We start from the raw sequence: 14,941 nt of genomic DNA on the forward strand, positions 1-14,941 counted from the left end.
GCGGCGTCCATCTCCGGGGGCGGCTGTCCGCGCGGAAGGCCACGCCGCGGCTCACACGGGGGTGGTCCGCCGGTTCAGCATGCTGAGGTGGAAGCCCTCCTTGAGGTCCTGCTGCAGGAAGTCGTGCACCTGCAGGAAGCTGGCCTCCTGGTCAGGGCTGTAGCTGGCGGCCGTGGTCACCTTGAGGGGCTCGCGGGTCAGCGTGTACATGGACAGCTCGCCCATGGGTATGGCACCCGAGATCTTCAGGCCCACGGGGGACGCGTCCCTGGAGGGCGAGGCCTCCGTGGAGCGCGAGCTGGAGCGCGAGCGTCGCCGGCGGTAGCGGTAGCTGGGCATCCGGGCGTAGGGGGAGGAGGAGGCCGCCTTGAGGAACTCGCGCTTGGTCTTAAACCTCAGCTCCTTGTTCTTCTCGATGTAAATGTTCACCGCCAGCACGCCCACCGTCTCGGCCACGATGAACGACAAAGCTCCAAAGTAGAAGGACCAGCCATAGTTGTAGTGGTGCTTCTTGTCCTCCTCCCGCTTGTCACTGGGGTCGCCCGTGTTGCTGGAGATGTAGACGATGATGCCGATGATGTTGCTGAGGCCTGCCGGGGAGAGGCAGCGGTTAGACCCACAGCTGGACTGCTGGGCCTGGAGCAGGTCGCAGGAGGGGCCTGTGGCCTTCCCCCCTGGTCAGCCTATCTTTGTTCTGGGAGCTCATTTGTCTTTTAATTCATGAATTCTGATTGGGTGTCAGGAAGCAAGAGTCCAGTGACAGATGTGATAAAACACAGCCGCCTGGCCACCGGGTTCTCTTCCTGTACGTGAGGAAAGGCTTCTTTCTTAGATCATTCTGGGGGAGTCTCTCTTGCTCTCTCTCATACACCCCCCTCATATACATACACATTTTTCTCACACACACCAGTATATACACAGACATGTATTTCTGGGGAGGCTCTCACTTTCTCTCACTCTCACATAAGTATGGCATACACACACACATACCCCTCTCATATATACAGTTGGCTCTCACACACATACACCCCTCTTACTCTCACACACCCACCTCTCTCTCTCTCTCTCTATATATATATATATATAATGTATATATATATATGGCTCTCTTTCACACATACACACACCTTTCATATATACATATTTCTCTCATATATACATAAGGCTTTCTCATACCCACACTAGTGCATGCACAGACATTTTTGGTCACATGATACTCTTGGCCCCTTGCTTGTTTACCCAGCTGCACATCTGAGAGCTGGATCAGGTCATGAAAAGCTGCCTCCATCTTTTCGCAACTGCCACTCACCATATGGGGTCTCACTATCTGCTACACACTGAATTGTGTCCCATCTAAAAGACAGGTTCATTCCTAACCCCTGTTCCAAGGAGTACCAGGGACACCATGGGTTAAACATTGGGCTGGTGACTGAAAGGTCAGTGGGTCAGACTGAGCTGCTACACAGGAGAACAATGTGCTGGGCCACTTCCATAAGGAGGGCAACCCTGGAAACCCTGTGGGCAGTTCAGCTTGGTGCTGTTGGGTCCACAAGTTAACACTACCTCAGTGGCAAGGGCAGCTCTAGGACCTGTGAACGTGGCCCTGTTTGGAAATAGGTCTTTGAGGATTTGTGTTAATATGATGTCATATTGATCCTAAATGACTGTGAGGGTGTCCTTGTAGAAGGGGAGAGATTCGGTTCTGGGGTTGACAGTTCTTTGCCACTGTGGCCCTGAGCCACGCACAGTGTCTGGGTTCCTGTGGGGTAGCTGGGTTAGCATAATCTTCCTTTTTTCCTTGGGAAAACAAGCTCCACAACAGTATTCAGATACCACAGCAGGGACTTCCTGAAGGCCTCACACCTTGAGAAATCTAATGACTTATTAAAGGAGGCAGGGGAGGGGAGAAGGGGGAAGAAGGAGAGTGGCAAGGGTGTGTCCCTGCCCTCTGCCTGGCCCCATGTGACGAGAAGAGACAGGAAGGGGTGAAGGGGAGGGTAGCACAAGTACAGAACAAGGGCATGAACTGCTGTGGAGATGCTGACACAGGCTCCCCTGCCAACACCCACACAGTACGCGCCACACACCACACTCTTCGTACATTCCCACACTGCGCTCCTCAGATACACACAGCACATGTACCCACACATACCATGCCTCAGACACAACACATGGATGCACATCACACACACACACACACACACACACACACACACTATACTCCTCAAACACAAGACATGTACACACACACTATACTTAAATAAACACAAGACATGAACACAAACAAACTTAGACATGTACTACCCACATATTTACATACACAGGACCCAGGAAAGCTTGCTGAGCATGGATTAGAAAGCCCCCATGTTTCTAATGCATGCTCATTCCGATGTGGTGGTTAAGTGCTTAGCCGCCAACAGAAAGGCGAAAGGTCCAAATCCACCTGCTGCTCCAGGAGAGAAAGATGTGCCCATCTGCTTCTGTAAAGATTCCAGCCTTAGAAATAGGGTCATTGTGAGTTGGAATTGACTCAATGGCAATGATTTCTTGTCTTGGACCCCGGGCTCTGTCCTCTCACCCCGTTCCTCTTCTCCACCTCTCCTACTCAGAGTTTTCCTCTGATACAGGTGTTCAGCACCTGGCACTCCTTCTTTGGGGCATTCTGTACAACTGGACCTTTCAAGCTATTTACCCAGCCAGTGGTAGTTTTTCACCCAGATGGTGGTTTTTGAACTGTTGACCTGTGGTTAGCAAGCCCAACATGTAACTCACTATGTTAACCGGGGTCCTCGAACATAGACATAGCCAGACACTGTTTCAAAAATCTCTGCTCAAACAACTCAGTGACCTTGAGACCCTGATACCTTCTTCCAGTTGTGCAAACACATCGTTCTACCCCCAATTTTTCCACCACCATCAACTGACATGCCCTCTGAGCTGCTCATCTAACCTTTCTTGTTGCAGTGGTGGATTTGATCTCACAGAGCATAGTGCCCCAGGCAGACACACTTTAGTTATTACGATAAACTAGTTTTTGGTTCAGGGGGCAGTTTTTGATTTTAAGTCTAAAGATCTCAAGACTATGGTTTTGGGGAGAGCGGACGGGGGCATTTATCCAGGCTCAATGATTCAAGAAAGTCTGGGTCAAAAAACGATTTGTAATTCTGTTCCACATCCTTCCCCCTTTTGATCAGGATTCTCCTATAGACTGTGGTCAAAACAGTCAGTAATGGCAGGCTCACTGGGTTTTTAGTGGCCTATTTCTCAGAAGTAGATTGCCAGGCCTTTCTTCCAAGGAACAGAAGCTGAGCTCAAACTTCCAGCCTTTGGGTTAGCAGGGGAGGGGCGGTCATGGTTTCACCACCCACGGACTCTTCCCAAGGTCATGGGGCCCACCCCATTGACTGCACACTTCCCATGTGCCCCTCCCCTGGTCCCATCCGGCCACCCAGAGTGAGCAGCCGAGTGAAAGGGCTTACCTGCAGCCACAAAGAGGATGCCCGCACTGAGGACGATGTTGTTCTTGCGGCTGTAGATTCGCCCTGCACCGATGCAGAGCCCCCCAAGCAGGAGAAGGATAGTGCTGAGGATGGGGAAGATGCTGGAGGCACGCACGATGCCTGGGCCGGGCAGGAGACAAACACAGAGGCAAGTGAGGCCGGCTGCCTGTCTGGGCGAGCAGTGCCCATTCCCAGGGGCCTGGTGGCTCCAGGTCCACCCCCTGGGTTTGAAGATCCCCACCAGGGTCTGGAGACCTGAGATGTGACTCCTGGGTGTGGGCTGCCTCCTGCCATGCCCAAGGGAAGAGAGAGTCCCTGGGGACCATGGAGGCCACAGTAGCAGTCTTGAGCATCCTGGGCTGCATCACCTTCCCACGACACCTCCCAGCCCACGAAGCCCTTCTAGGACGCTTCCAGTATGGTGGGAAGTGGCACCCACAGAGGCTTTGGCATTGGATGGGCCTGGGTGTGGGTCCCTGCCTGCTCTGTGTGCCCTGAGTCAAGCCCCCTCACCGCTCCATGACTCAGTTTCTTCATAAGTACCTATTCACAGTACCTATTTCCTGTGGTCAGGCTTGTGCCTGTTAGTGCAGGGCCAGGTCCTAGGACTTGCCTCCTAGGTGGCAACCTTCAGCATCCTCACCATCATCTTCTTCCCCAGGGGCCAGCTGAGGAAGTGGAAAGTCAGGACATGCTCAAGGTCATAGAGGTGGGGCCCTGGCAGATCAGGTGCCCATGGACCTTGGTGCCCAGCAGACCTAAATTTAGAGCCCTGCTCTGCCACTCACTAGCTGGGAAATCAGGGGCCACTCCCATTACCACCTAGGCTCCCTCTTTTATGACCCAGGAGCGATTAATAATATCCTCCTGCAGGGGGTTAAATTGTGCCCCCCGCCACTACCAAGAGACAAAACTCCCACTAGGAGCCCTGGTACTGTGGTGAGTTATGAGTTGGGCTGCTAACCTCTAGGTCAGCAGTTCGGAACAATCAGCCCTCCACAGGAGAAAGAAGAGGCTTTTTTATTCCCCTTAAAGAGTTACAGTCTAGGAAACCCACAGGGGCTGTTCTACCTTGTCGGATAGGGTCGCTATCAGTCAGAATTGACTCGATAGCAGTTTTTTGGTTCAAGAAACAAGTGCTTATCCTATCCCCCCACAGCTATGATGTGATCCCTCGTGGAAGAAGGGTCTTTACAGATGTTGTCAGTGAAAGGTCTCAAGATGAGGTCATCCTGGATGAACCAGCTGGACCCTACAGCCAATGACAAGTCTCCTGAGACAAGGAAAGCAGAGGGAGATTTGAAACGGGGCGAGATGACAAGGAGCTGTGAAGATAGAGGTTGGAGTGGTGTTGCCACTAGCCAAGGAAACCAGGAGCCATTCAGAGCTGGAAGGGGCAGGGAAGATGCTCCCCCAGAGCCCCGGGGGGAGCCAGGCACTGCTGACCCCTGGCTTTCAGAGCTGCAAGAGCATCCAATTCTATTGCATCCAGCTCCTGAGCTTGGGTAACTTGTGATGGCGGCCCTATTTTCATGGCTGTCAAGTTGCCACCAACTCATGGTGACCTCATGTACAATAGACTACTGTCTAGTCTGTCTGCCCATCCCATGGTCCACTGGGGACGGGCCCATTGTGGGCCATAGGGTTTTCAGAAGTGGGTCACTAGGCCTTTCTTCCTGGTCTGTCTTCAGATAAAAGCTCCTCTGAGACCTGTTGAGCTCAAAGCCACGCACAAGCCTCCGCTGACCCTGAGTGGTGGCTGCACCAAGGAGCACAGGCTAGGGACAGAACCCAGGTCTCCTACCTGAGGGGTAGGGATTCGCCCTGGGAAGTGAGTATACAGCTCCATGTGGGCGGGGGCCCCACTTCTCTGAGCATCTGAGGCTGGGAGAGGGCAGGCAGAGGAAAAAAAGTAGTGTGGGAGTGGGGGTGAATGCAGGAAGCCCCCAGCTCAGCCTCCATGTGCCCTGGCCTCGCAGCCCAATTGAAATCCCAGCCACCCCAGCCTGGACAGGGAGTCAGGAGCACTTGCTGGCGCCAGCCTCCTCAGGCAGCTGAGCTGGTTTGGGCCCTTTCAGTCTCTGAAGGCAGCGTTTGTCTTCTTTGTAAGTCCCCTAGTGTGTGCTCCTTGCTTCACAGAGAGGAGACTGTTTGGGGCACTAAATGCAGCCCTTCTCTCCCCCCCACCCCCACCCCCCACCTGTGTATCTCTTAGTAGTGCATGTTTGGGGATGAGGTTTCCCCTGTGCTTTTGAAATGTGCCCTGAGCTGTGCCGCCAAAAGCCAATGCTTGCTTCTGCAGTGCTTGCTTCTGCAGTCAGGACGGAGGGGTGGTGCCCCGGGGGCATAATCCAGGGAGTCTGGTGCCTCTAATGTCACCGAGGACCTGGCCTGGCTCAGGGCATCTGCACTGCCCAGCTGAGTCTTGTGAGCACCTGTCCCTTCAGTTCTAAAGATGCAAATGCTGACTGGGGTTGCTGTGGACAGAGGTGCAGGTCGGGCACTGCACAAAGCGCATGGCTGGAGTTCAGCCTGTGTTCCCCAATCTAGCCCTGGGTGGATCTGCCTGTCTGCAGGATGGACCCCTCCTTCTAACTCATTCTGAGACACCCACAGCAGCTGGACATGACTGAGGTACATTGTGAACCCACAGCAGCCTGTATGGAGGTAATACCAACAATCTGGAAATGCGGAGCTTGGAAAGGACCCAGGGCAGGTGGACAGGACCTTCTGGAGAGAAAGGGGACAGACTGGGTGTGGGGCGGTGACCTTTGAATCCTGTGGGACAGGCATCACTTGGACCTGGATCTGCAAACCAGCAGAGACATTGGCAAGAGGCCCTGCAACAGCAGCACAACTTGGAACAGAAGCCTGAAGTCACAGGAAGGCTCCAGAACGCACTGGAGAGGTTGACTTCATTCCTGGCTCATTGAAGACAGGATATGGGCCCACAGCCTGGGGCCAGCAGGTTCTGTGTGCTACACTGGGGCGCTGAGTGAGTGGCTGGCAAACAGGCTCTCCCAACAGGGGGCAGTGCCGTGGAACTTCCCCCTACCTATGTCAGCAGCCCCGCTCCACTAAGGAGCCCTGGTGGAGGAGTAGGGCACACACTGGACTGCTACTCTGTCCCTCAGGATCACAATGAGTCAGAATCGACTTGGTGGCAGAATTGACTTGGCTTTTGAGTTGGCTCTCTACTAGAATGTCAGCCCCAGGAGGGTGTCACTGTTTCATGGATTGGATTGTGTCCCCCGCTGTTCCCCCAAATATGTGTCAACTAGGTCCTGATTCTCAGTTTCGAGTCTTGTCTGCCATTTTGTGATGCGTTGTAGTGGCTAGCTTCTGCTTGTGGTCCATGAGGCGGGGTAAGTTGTTTTCTAAATGAATGAGGCAAAATTAGTATGGGCTTCATCACCCTTATTCAGGTCCATGCCTTGAGGGAATTTCCCTGGGTAGTGGCTCACATCACCTTTTCTTTCCTAAGCCAAATGCTCACTGCTGGGGAGTCCATTCTGACTTCATAGTGACCCTATAGGGCAGGATGAAAGTGCCCTGTGGGTTTCTGAGACTGTAACAGCTTACAGGAGTGGAAAGCCTCCTCGTGCTCCTGTGGAGTGGTTGGTGGTTTCAAAGTGCCGACTTTTTGTTAGCAGCCCAACTCGTAACCACTATGCCACCAGAGTCCTTTCATCTTCTGAGATAGAAAGTGAGAGAGAAGCGAGCAGACAGAGAAGGACCTGATGACCCCCAAGAAGAGCTGGGAATGGAGGGTGTCGATTAGACCTGGGGCTCCTGAGCTGACCACCTCGGAGGCCCAGGCACAGACTGATGCGAGACATGACACAGAGCTCTGGGGCTCTGCACAGAGTGCCAGGCCCACAGAGGCTGAAAAAGGCCCGGGCCTCTGCCTAGAGCCCACAGAGAGATGGGGCCCTGAATCTGGGCTTCTGCCCCCCAGAGGCCCCCCTTCCATGCTTCTGCATATTTTAGGGATCATCAGTCTGGACCTAGGCCCAAGGAACAGAGAACGGATGCCTTAAAATGCTGGTGGCAAAAAGAAACAAATCTGTCTTGGCTGAAATATAATCAGAATACTCCTCAGAATCGAGGATGGTGAGACTTCCTCTCACACACTTTGGACGTGTCCTCAGGAGGAAGGACTGGTTGGTAAAGTAGAGGGCCAGTGAAACAGGAAGACCCTCCAGGAGATGGATGGCCACTGTGGCTCAGCAGCGAGCTCCAACACAGCCACAGTGGCGTGGGCCCAGGCCGGGTTCTCTTCTGTACGTAGGGTTGCTGAGTCAGAATCGGCTGGACAGCACCTAGCAACAGTCCACTGCATGGCCCTGAGTTTGGTTTGGAACAACAACAAGTCTTGGAAACTGAGAGAGTAAATTTATGTTTGTGGCATTTCTGTCACGGCAGCCCTAAATGGACTAAGACAGTCCATTTGTTTGCCTTTATATCCCAAGGGCCTGATCCAGAGCCTGGCACCTAGTATGCACACACACAAATTCATAAACAGTTTTTTGATGTATAATTCACCTATCATACCATTCAAAGGTTTGAACAGATTAAAAAGGGTTGTGCAATCATCGCCATAATACGTTTTAGAACACTCTCTTCATTCTTGCACTCATTATTTGCTCCCCATTTCGCCTACCTTCCCTAAGAAACGCCTGATACAGTTACTGTCTCTGTAGCTGTGCCTGGATTTCCTATCAACAAAAACATACCCCCCTGCAAAGAAACCTCCAACAACAATAACAAAATAAAGCCTCAATCAAAAAAGAAAGTAGAAAATAATAAATTCTAGACCAAATTTAAAATGGGTCCAAAGGGAGAACAAATGATAAGGTGTTAAATTTTAACCAAACTACATCTGCACAAGTCCACTTTCCAGTGCACTCTGTCTGCTAGCAAGGTTATTCACAACCCTGGTCAATGGTCAGAGGGACTTAATCCATGTGGGGCCCTGAACATGAATTTTTGGCTTTCACTGTCAACTATGAGGCCCACAATTTAAAACGGAGTAAACAGACGAATTCTCAGAGAGCTTCACATCTTGAAAATGTCAGCCCAGGGGCCGCTCTCCGAGGCTTCTGCATGCTTTTCTGATTTGTACTCGGGCCTGAAACTTGGACACTGGGAAGCATGGTGGCCTGGGAAACAGACGTGCTGGTTCTGGTGACCAGGATCTTGGGCTGCCCTGCAAAGCTGCTCCCTCTCTTCTGGAGCTGCTGGTAGGTTTGAACCACCAATCTTGCAGACGAAAGCATAACCCACTATATCATGGGACTCCTTACAGGCCTCTGCATGTGGAAGTAAAGGGCCGTGATATACTTGGCTGCAGCATCAGACATCCCTGTTGCTGTAGCCCCTGTTGGGGAGCTGGCTCTGTCTGCCCCCAGTTCCACGGGCAGCTGGAGAACAAGCCCCTATAGCTTCTCTGCCTAGGCATCTTGGGGCTGGTTGAGACCCCGGCTGGTCTGCCCCCAGGGGACACTTAGGGACAGTATTTCCATCCCAAAGGAACTTTCACTGCTGCTGTGCTTTCACCCTCTGTGATTCCAGAAAAGCCTGTGGACCCAGTGCTTGCCCAACCTCCTGAACTGCTGGTTTGAGGCTGTCAGGGAGCAGGGCCCTGTCTCATGGGCTGTGTGCTCTGATGCTCCACACCCTCTGGAGGCTGACCTTGCTTGGGGGTGACACGGGGCTCCCTGCACTCTGGCATCATGGGGGGGCCCAGGCAATGGAGTGATTCCTGGAGGGGGCAGGTGGGGGGAGGGGGCAGGACAAAGCGGCTGTGAGACTCCTACACTAAGACTTCAGAGCCTGCTCCTCACTGCTCCCCTCCTTGGGGCTCCCAGACCTGCCTCCCTCACCTGTCCACAGCCAGGATAGAAAGATGCCCTGCTGTTGCCAGCCCGGGAGTAGCCCCTTCCTTTCATGATTTCCTTAATCTTGTCGCTGCCTTCAGTAATAGTTATGAAACACTCTGTGTGAGCATGTCCACCTGCGTGCTGCTAGTACCTCAGGATGGCACCTGGCTGGCCTCTGGGCTGATGCATCAGGAGGCCAAACCAGGTGGAGATCTCCCCCCTGCAGACCACGAGGCAGGGAGGACAGTTGTGTGAGAGGAATGCTATTGAGAGCAGCCACAGCTCACAGTGACCCCATGCACAATAGAATGGCACACTGCCTGGCCTGTGCTAACCCCTTGATCGGTTGTGGATTGGACCACTGTGTTTTGTTGTGGCAGAATTGTGGAAGTAGATCACCAGGCCTTTCTTCCTACTCATCTTAGTATGGAAGTTCTGCAGATACCTATGCAGCCTCCTAGCAACACCTAAGTCTCCACTGTCAGAGGGGTGGTGTCCAGTGTTGGATTACTCAATATGCAGGGTAAGCACAGGTTCACTTGTACTCATGGACTGCTCTGTAGTGAACAATTCCACTTTTCTACCACATCAAAGATTCTGCTTCCAGGTATGGATGGCAATTATTTGTCCCTCTCCTAGCCTTCTCGTGGAATCAAAGCCTCTTTTCACGTTTATAGTTCCTGACAGATGGAGTACCCGGTAGGCAAGGTAAGCACGGCTCACCTACATTTACTTCCATCACTTTCTTCCTCCACATCATGTAGGGAAACTCATGTGCAATTGTTTGTTAAAGATTAGTAAGTAAACACAAGTAAGCTCATGCTTACCTTGCACGTTGAGTACTCCACCCCCGGAGGTGGCTGTGACTAGGGTACTGTCGCCGGAATTGAATCCCGGTCTCCCACAAGGCGGTGAAAATTCTACCACGGAGTCTCCAATGCCTGGGACTAGCTGGCATCCATGCCCATGACCTCAAAAAGTTCAGTCGACACCTACAGTTGGCACCCATGCCCATGACCTCAGGAAGTTGCTGGCACCCACAATTGGCACCGATGCCTTTGACCTCAGGAAGTTCAGTGGACAATGGTGAGGGAAATGCCTCCTGAGGGTCCCAGCATCTCTCTCCTCAGTCCGAGTTGGTCCCAAGGCAAGCCTGCCTCCAGAACCTTTAAGAACCACCTGATGGAGGAGGGCTGGGTAGAGAAGGCAGGTTGTGAGGTAGGGTTCATCTCCCACTGGGCTGAGCCCCAAGGCGGCCACAGGCAGCTGTGCAGGCCAGGTGTTCCACAGTTGAAGGGTGTTGCTCCTGTCACAGTGTATGCAAGTGGCTTCCCTCCCGGAGTGCAGTGTGCAGCCTGCACAACCATTGGTTGCCCTGAGGGCAGCCCATTTTCTCGGCTCCCTGTGGGCCTCAGCAGAAAGGGATGACAGGCAGTTGGGGGAGAAAAGGAGGTGAGGGGACACTGAAAGGAGGCTGAATTCTGGCCTGAAGATTTCAGGTTCTGGGCTTGGTGGGAGCAGGCTGCCACTGTCCCCAGGCTCCCTGGGAACTGCCTGTTGTTTCATTTCACTCCATGACTCAGAATCAAAAATCTTTCTCTTAGAAAAACCGATCCATGAGCAGGTGCCGAGTGAATTATGCTCTCTCTGAGAGCTCTGGTATCGATCGCCCATAAATGAAGCCGGTGTGCCCTAGGCGAGGGGCTGCTGTGAGGAGCTCTGCAGGTGTCCTGGCTAGTGGGAAAGGGGACCACGGCTTCCACATGCTGCTGTGGCCCTTTCCAGGCCCCAGCCCTGGCTGCAGCCCCTCCCTGCTCTCTCTGCCCTCCCCCAGGGAAGAGGCATGGGTCCAGGCGCTGGGCCTGGGCTGTCCTCTGGGGCTCAGCATATACTGGGCTCCAGTCTTGGGGTGTGGTCCAGGCAGGGCCAGGGGTTCAGGGCCAGCCCACAAACAGAGAGGCAGCTGTCCCCCTGATGCTAGCTCTGCCGCTCCCCACCCTCACCCTTCTCAGGGCATCCAGGCAGCCTCCTGGGATGGCCCATGCCCCCTGAGGCTGTGTGGCCCTAGTCTACATGGTCCAGCATAGAATGTTGAGGGTGGAGCAGGGCAATGGGCTTTGTACCACACGCCCCCTGCCCCCAGTGCCCAGCCTGGGCAGGGCAGACTCTGTATCTTTACTTTCCCTGGTCCCAGCTCGGGAGTCCTGCAGGCGCAATAGTTAAAGCACTAGACTGCCAACCCAAAGGTCCATGGTAGCGCCCTGGGAGAAAGGGAGGGGAGACTGCGCCTGTAAGATCCACAGCCCTGGAAACTGTACATGCTCGCGACCATCAACTACTGTCTGATGCCAGTGGGGTTGCCCCAGCTCCCGCCAACCAGCTCCTTGGAAGCTAGCCATGCCCATGTCAGTATCCACCTAGGCCTCAGTTCCCTGGCTGTGCACAGACCTCTCAGCCCAGCGCCTCTGTGGTGTCACCCACTAGCGACAGCAGCCCTCAACACAACTCCATCCTCGGAAGGATTCCGGGATCTGAGAGGGTGTGAGAACGCCCCCTCATGAGACAGGCACCTCCTCCCCACCTCAGGGCCTATCTCCCCTCCCCCAGTGGTAGTGAAGGGTTCAAACTCACGAAGAAGGTACTCCGAACTGTCGTGGTCATAATCGTTGTCCTCAGGGAAGTGATTGATCCGGAAACAGTGTCCTTTGTAGATCCCTGAGGAAACAAGGGGAAAGGATGTGACAAACGCCCTAAGGCTCTCAGGGAACAGGGGTGGAGGGGGGGTAGATGGGGGTGTATGTAGGGGCCTGGTTCAGGCAGCCCTGGGGTGGAGAGAGAAGACAGCACCCTACCCCCACCCCCACCCCCCACCCGAGGGAGGGCAGACTCAGAGTACAGCCACACAATGGACACCTTGGGGGTGTAGTAAGGGCAGGTCCTCTAAACCTGGGGCAGTGAGGAAGGCCCCCCAAGCAACTGCCGTGGATTCACGATATGTTCAAGTCGTAGACTCTGGTGCCTGCGCATTCGGCCCTGTTTGGTAAGCGTGTCATTGCCGATGTGGTCAGGTAAGCTACCAGGAGGTCATACCGGGGTGGGGTGGACCCCAACTCAGGCCGGTGTCCGGGCAAGAGGAGAAACAGCTAAATGACCCCTGAGGGAAGCAGTGTAAGCAGACAGTGGCAGGCTGGACGTCATACTGTCACAAGCCGAGACACACCCAGGGCCACCGGAATAATCCAGAAAAGGCAGGAGAGGACCCCTGTCCACCTCTGCTGTATCCAGTTGTCTGGGTGTGGTGTTTGTGATGGCGACCGTAGGACGAGGACACAGTGGTCTCACTGGACCCCATAGGTGGTCTCACTGGACCCCAGTGAGTGGTAGCCCCTCCTGGGACTACATGTGTCGCACAGCACTGCCCTGGGCCAGCAGGACACATGACCCCACACCCAAGGGGCTTGAGAAGTAGCAAGGAATTTGTCTGCTGGGACTGAAGGGATGTGGGTGGGTGAGGAGGCTTCCAGGCAGAGAAGACCAAGAGGTAGGTGCTGGGTGGGTTTGGGGTGCCGGAGAGTTCAGGGTCACTGGAGTCCAGTAGGGCATGGGGAAAGATGGGGAGGGGTCAGGAGGAAGCCTGGCTCTATCCCTTTCCCCCTCTTGAATGCAGTCATTGTGAGTCCACTCACGGCTACCGCCATATGCCACCCCCCTGTCAGTGTTATCAAAGGAGAAGGACGCAGGGCAGGACACCCCTCCAGAAGGGCTGAACCCCCTCCAGGGCTGGCCTTCCCTCCACTCTGAGAAGTGGAATGCACACAGTAGGAGGCACAACCCAGCCGTCCTTTCTGAATCTTCTCTCCTGTTCCCAGCCTCTGCTCCTATCAGAGCCGGACCCAGAGGCGGGGGTGGGGCACCCATGGTGTCATGCCTGGCTGACATCCCCCCCCTCCCAGGTCAGCCTCCCAACTCCTGCAGAGACAGAGAGCAAGTGGCTCATCCTGACACTGTGTGGTCAGGGCTGGGCTGTATCTAATGAGGGCCAGCATCTGCAGCTGCTGCCAAGCCTCCTGCTGGCCCCCAGCAGTCCTCGGGCGGTGCTTGACCTCACTGGAGTGAGTACAACCTTGGAGGCATCCCCCTCTCAGAACTTCCAACCAGGAGAGGCCTCTCCTTAGCTTGGCCACCCCACCTCCCAATTAGTGGCTCTCCCAGCTGGACTCCCTAACCCTCCCCACTGTGTCCTGTTACCAAAGAGCCAGGCTCCTAAAAGCCCGGTGTGCTGGCTGGGTCAGGAATCAGGGGAAGGTGGCATGGGGGTCTCAGAGGTAAACAAGGTTACTCACCCCGTTAGCCACCGCCTCTGTAGAAGGGGATTTCTGAAATACCTTTTTATTTATTCTCTTAGTCCTACAAAGTATGATTGTATAAGTACTTCTTTCTCATTGTGCAAAACCATACAGAATCTTTAAAGTGGTCCCTCTCCCCATTCCAAGAAGAATGATCAGAAACCATCCGAAATGTCCCATGTTTCGGGGACCTTATCCTGTGTGTGCAGATAATGGAAAGATGGATCGCTTGGCCAGGAGTCTGCCAGTCACCCTGTCACTTGACCTGTAGACAGTGTCCCTGGCCAGACAGGTCCATCCCATCTTTTGTGAGAGGGGCGGTCTTTGAATTGAGCTATGCCCCACCCTCTCAGTGGAGCAGGGACTCAGGAGGCTTCCTGTTATTGGTCCAACATGCCCAGGAAAGCCTGTCTGCTTCCTGCTCCTGAAGGGAATCATGTTCATGGGGGTAATGTGACAATCTCACAGCCTAGCAGTCGGTTCTAGGGGAGAGCTAAACCCAGTCAGGGTGGAGACTGTGTAGGCCCTGCCCCTCCCAATCCAGGCCCACCAGGACCCCTGCCACCCGCCCACCTGGGCCACCTCACATGTGGCTCCAGCCTCTATATCTGTAGAAGGGGGTAACTACTTCTATTACCTCACTGGATCTTAGGGGATTGTGGAGGCCACACGTGAAAGGCACTGGGGGTGGGGGGACTCTGGCTTCTAGTGATGGCTCATGGGGAGCCCTTATGTGACCACTCTCTGACCCCTGTGTTGTGGATCTCTCAGGAGTTGTGGGCATGAGAGCACATCTCTGAAGGGTCAGGAGGGTAGGGACATCCTTCCCACCTCAACTCCCCAGGGGAACCAAGGGCTGGCTCCCACAGAAAAGAGGCCTCCTGGTGGGGCTGGGGTCGGCAGGCTGTCTCCTCCCCTCGCCACGTCCTCTGGCTCCCACAGCACAGAGGTAACAGGCTCCCAGAGGAAGACAAGGTGTCCTCCTTGCAGTGGGGTGCTCTGCCCATCCTCCCCTCCCCACCAGTAGTTTTTCTGGCTACAAGAGGCTTCCAAACATTGAGAGATAATGGGTCTACACAACATCGCCATGTCTCATGCTTGTTGGAACAAGTTAAACACTAAGAGGCAGAAACAGAAAAACGAACTCTTGCCTCTCTTCAGATTCACAGGAACCGAGGTAGATGGCCAGCCCTGTGCCCCTCGTGCCTCTCTA

The 14,941-nt window shown here is 54.2% G+C and overlaps 1 protein-coding gene across 1 annotated transcript in view; it reads right to left on the reverse strand.

Moving 5' to 3' along the window:
• Window positions 1-14,941, reverse strand: part of CACNG4 (calcium voltage-gated channel auxiliary subunit gamma 4) — a 37,338-nt gene continuing 22,397 nt past the window's right edge. Inside the window, exons 3-5 of the mRNA XM_045299482.1 lie at window positions 12,014-12,097; window positions 3,480-3,620; window positions 1-590 (exon numbers count right to left, since the gene is read on the reverse strand). Coding sequence (XP_045155417.1) covers window positions 52-590; window positions 3,480-3,620; window positions 12,014-12,097 — 764 coding nt within the window. The 3' untranslated portion in view covers window positions 1-51. The remainder of the gene's footprint in view (window positions 591-3,479; window positions 3,621-12,013; window positions 12,098-14,941) is intronic.

The sequence above is a fragment of the Echinops telfairi genome, unplaced genomic scaffold (genome assembly GCF_000313985.2).
Source record: "Echinops telfairi isolate 266 unplaced genomic scaffold, ASM31398v2 ScPeMD7_7458;HRSCAF=8496, whole genome shotgun sequence".
Classification (NCBI taxonomy): domain Eukaryota; kingdom Metazoa; phylum Chordata; class Mammalia; order Afrosoricida; family Tenrecidae; genus Echinops; species Echinops telfairi.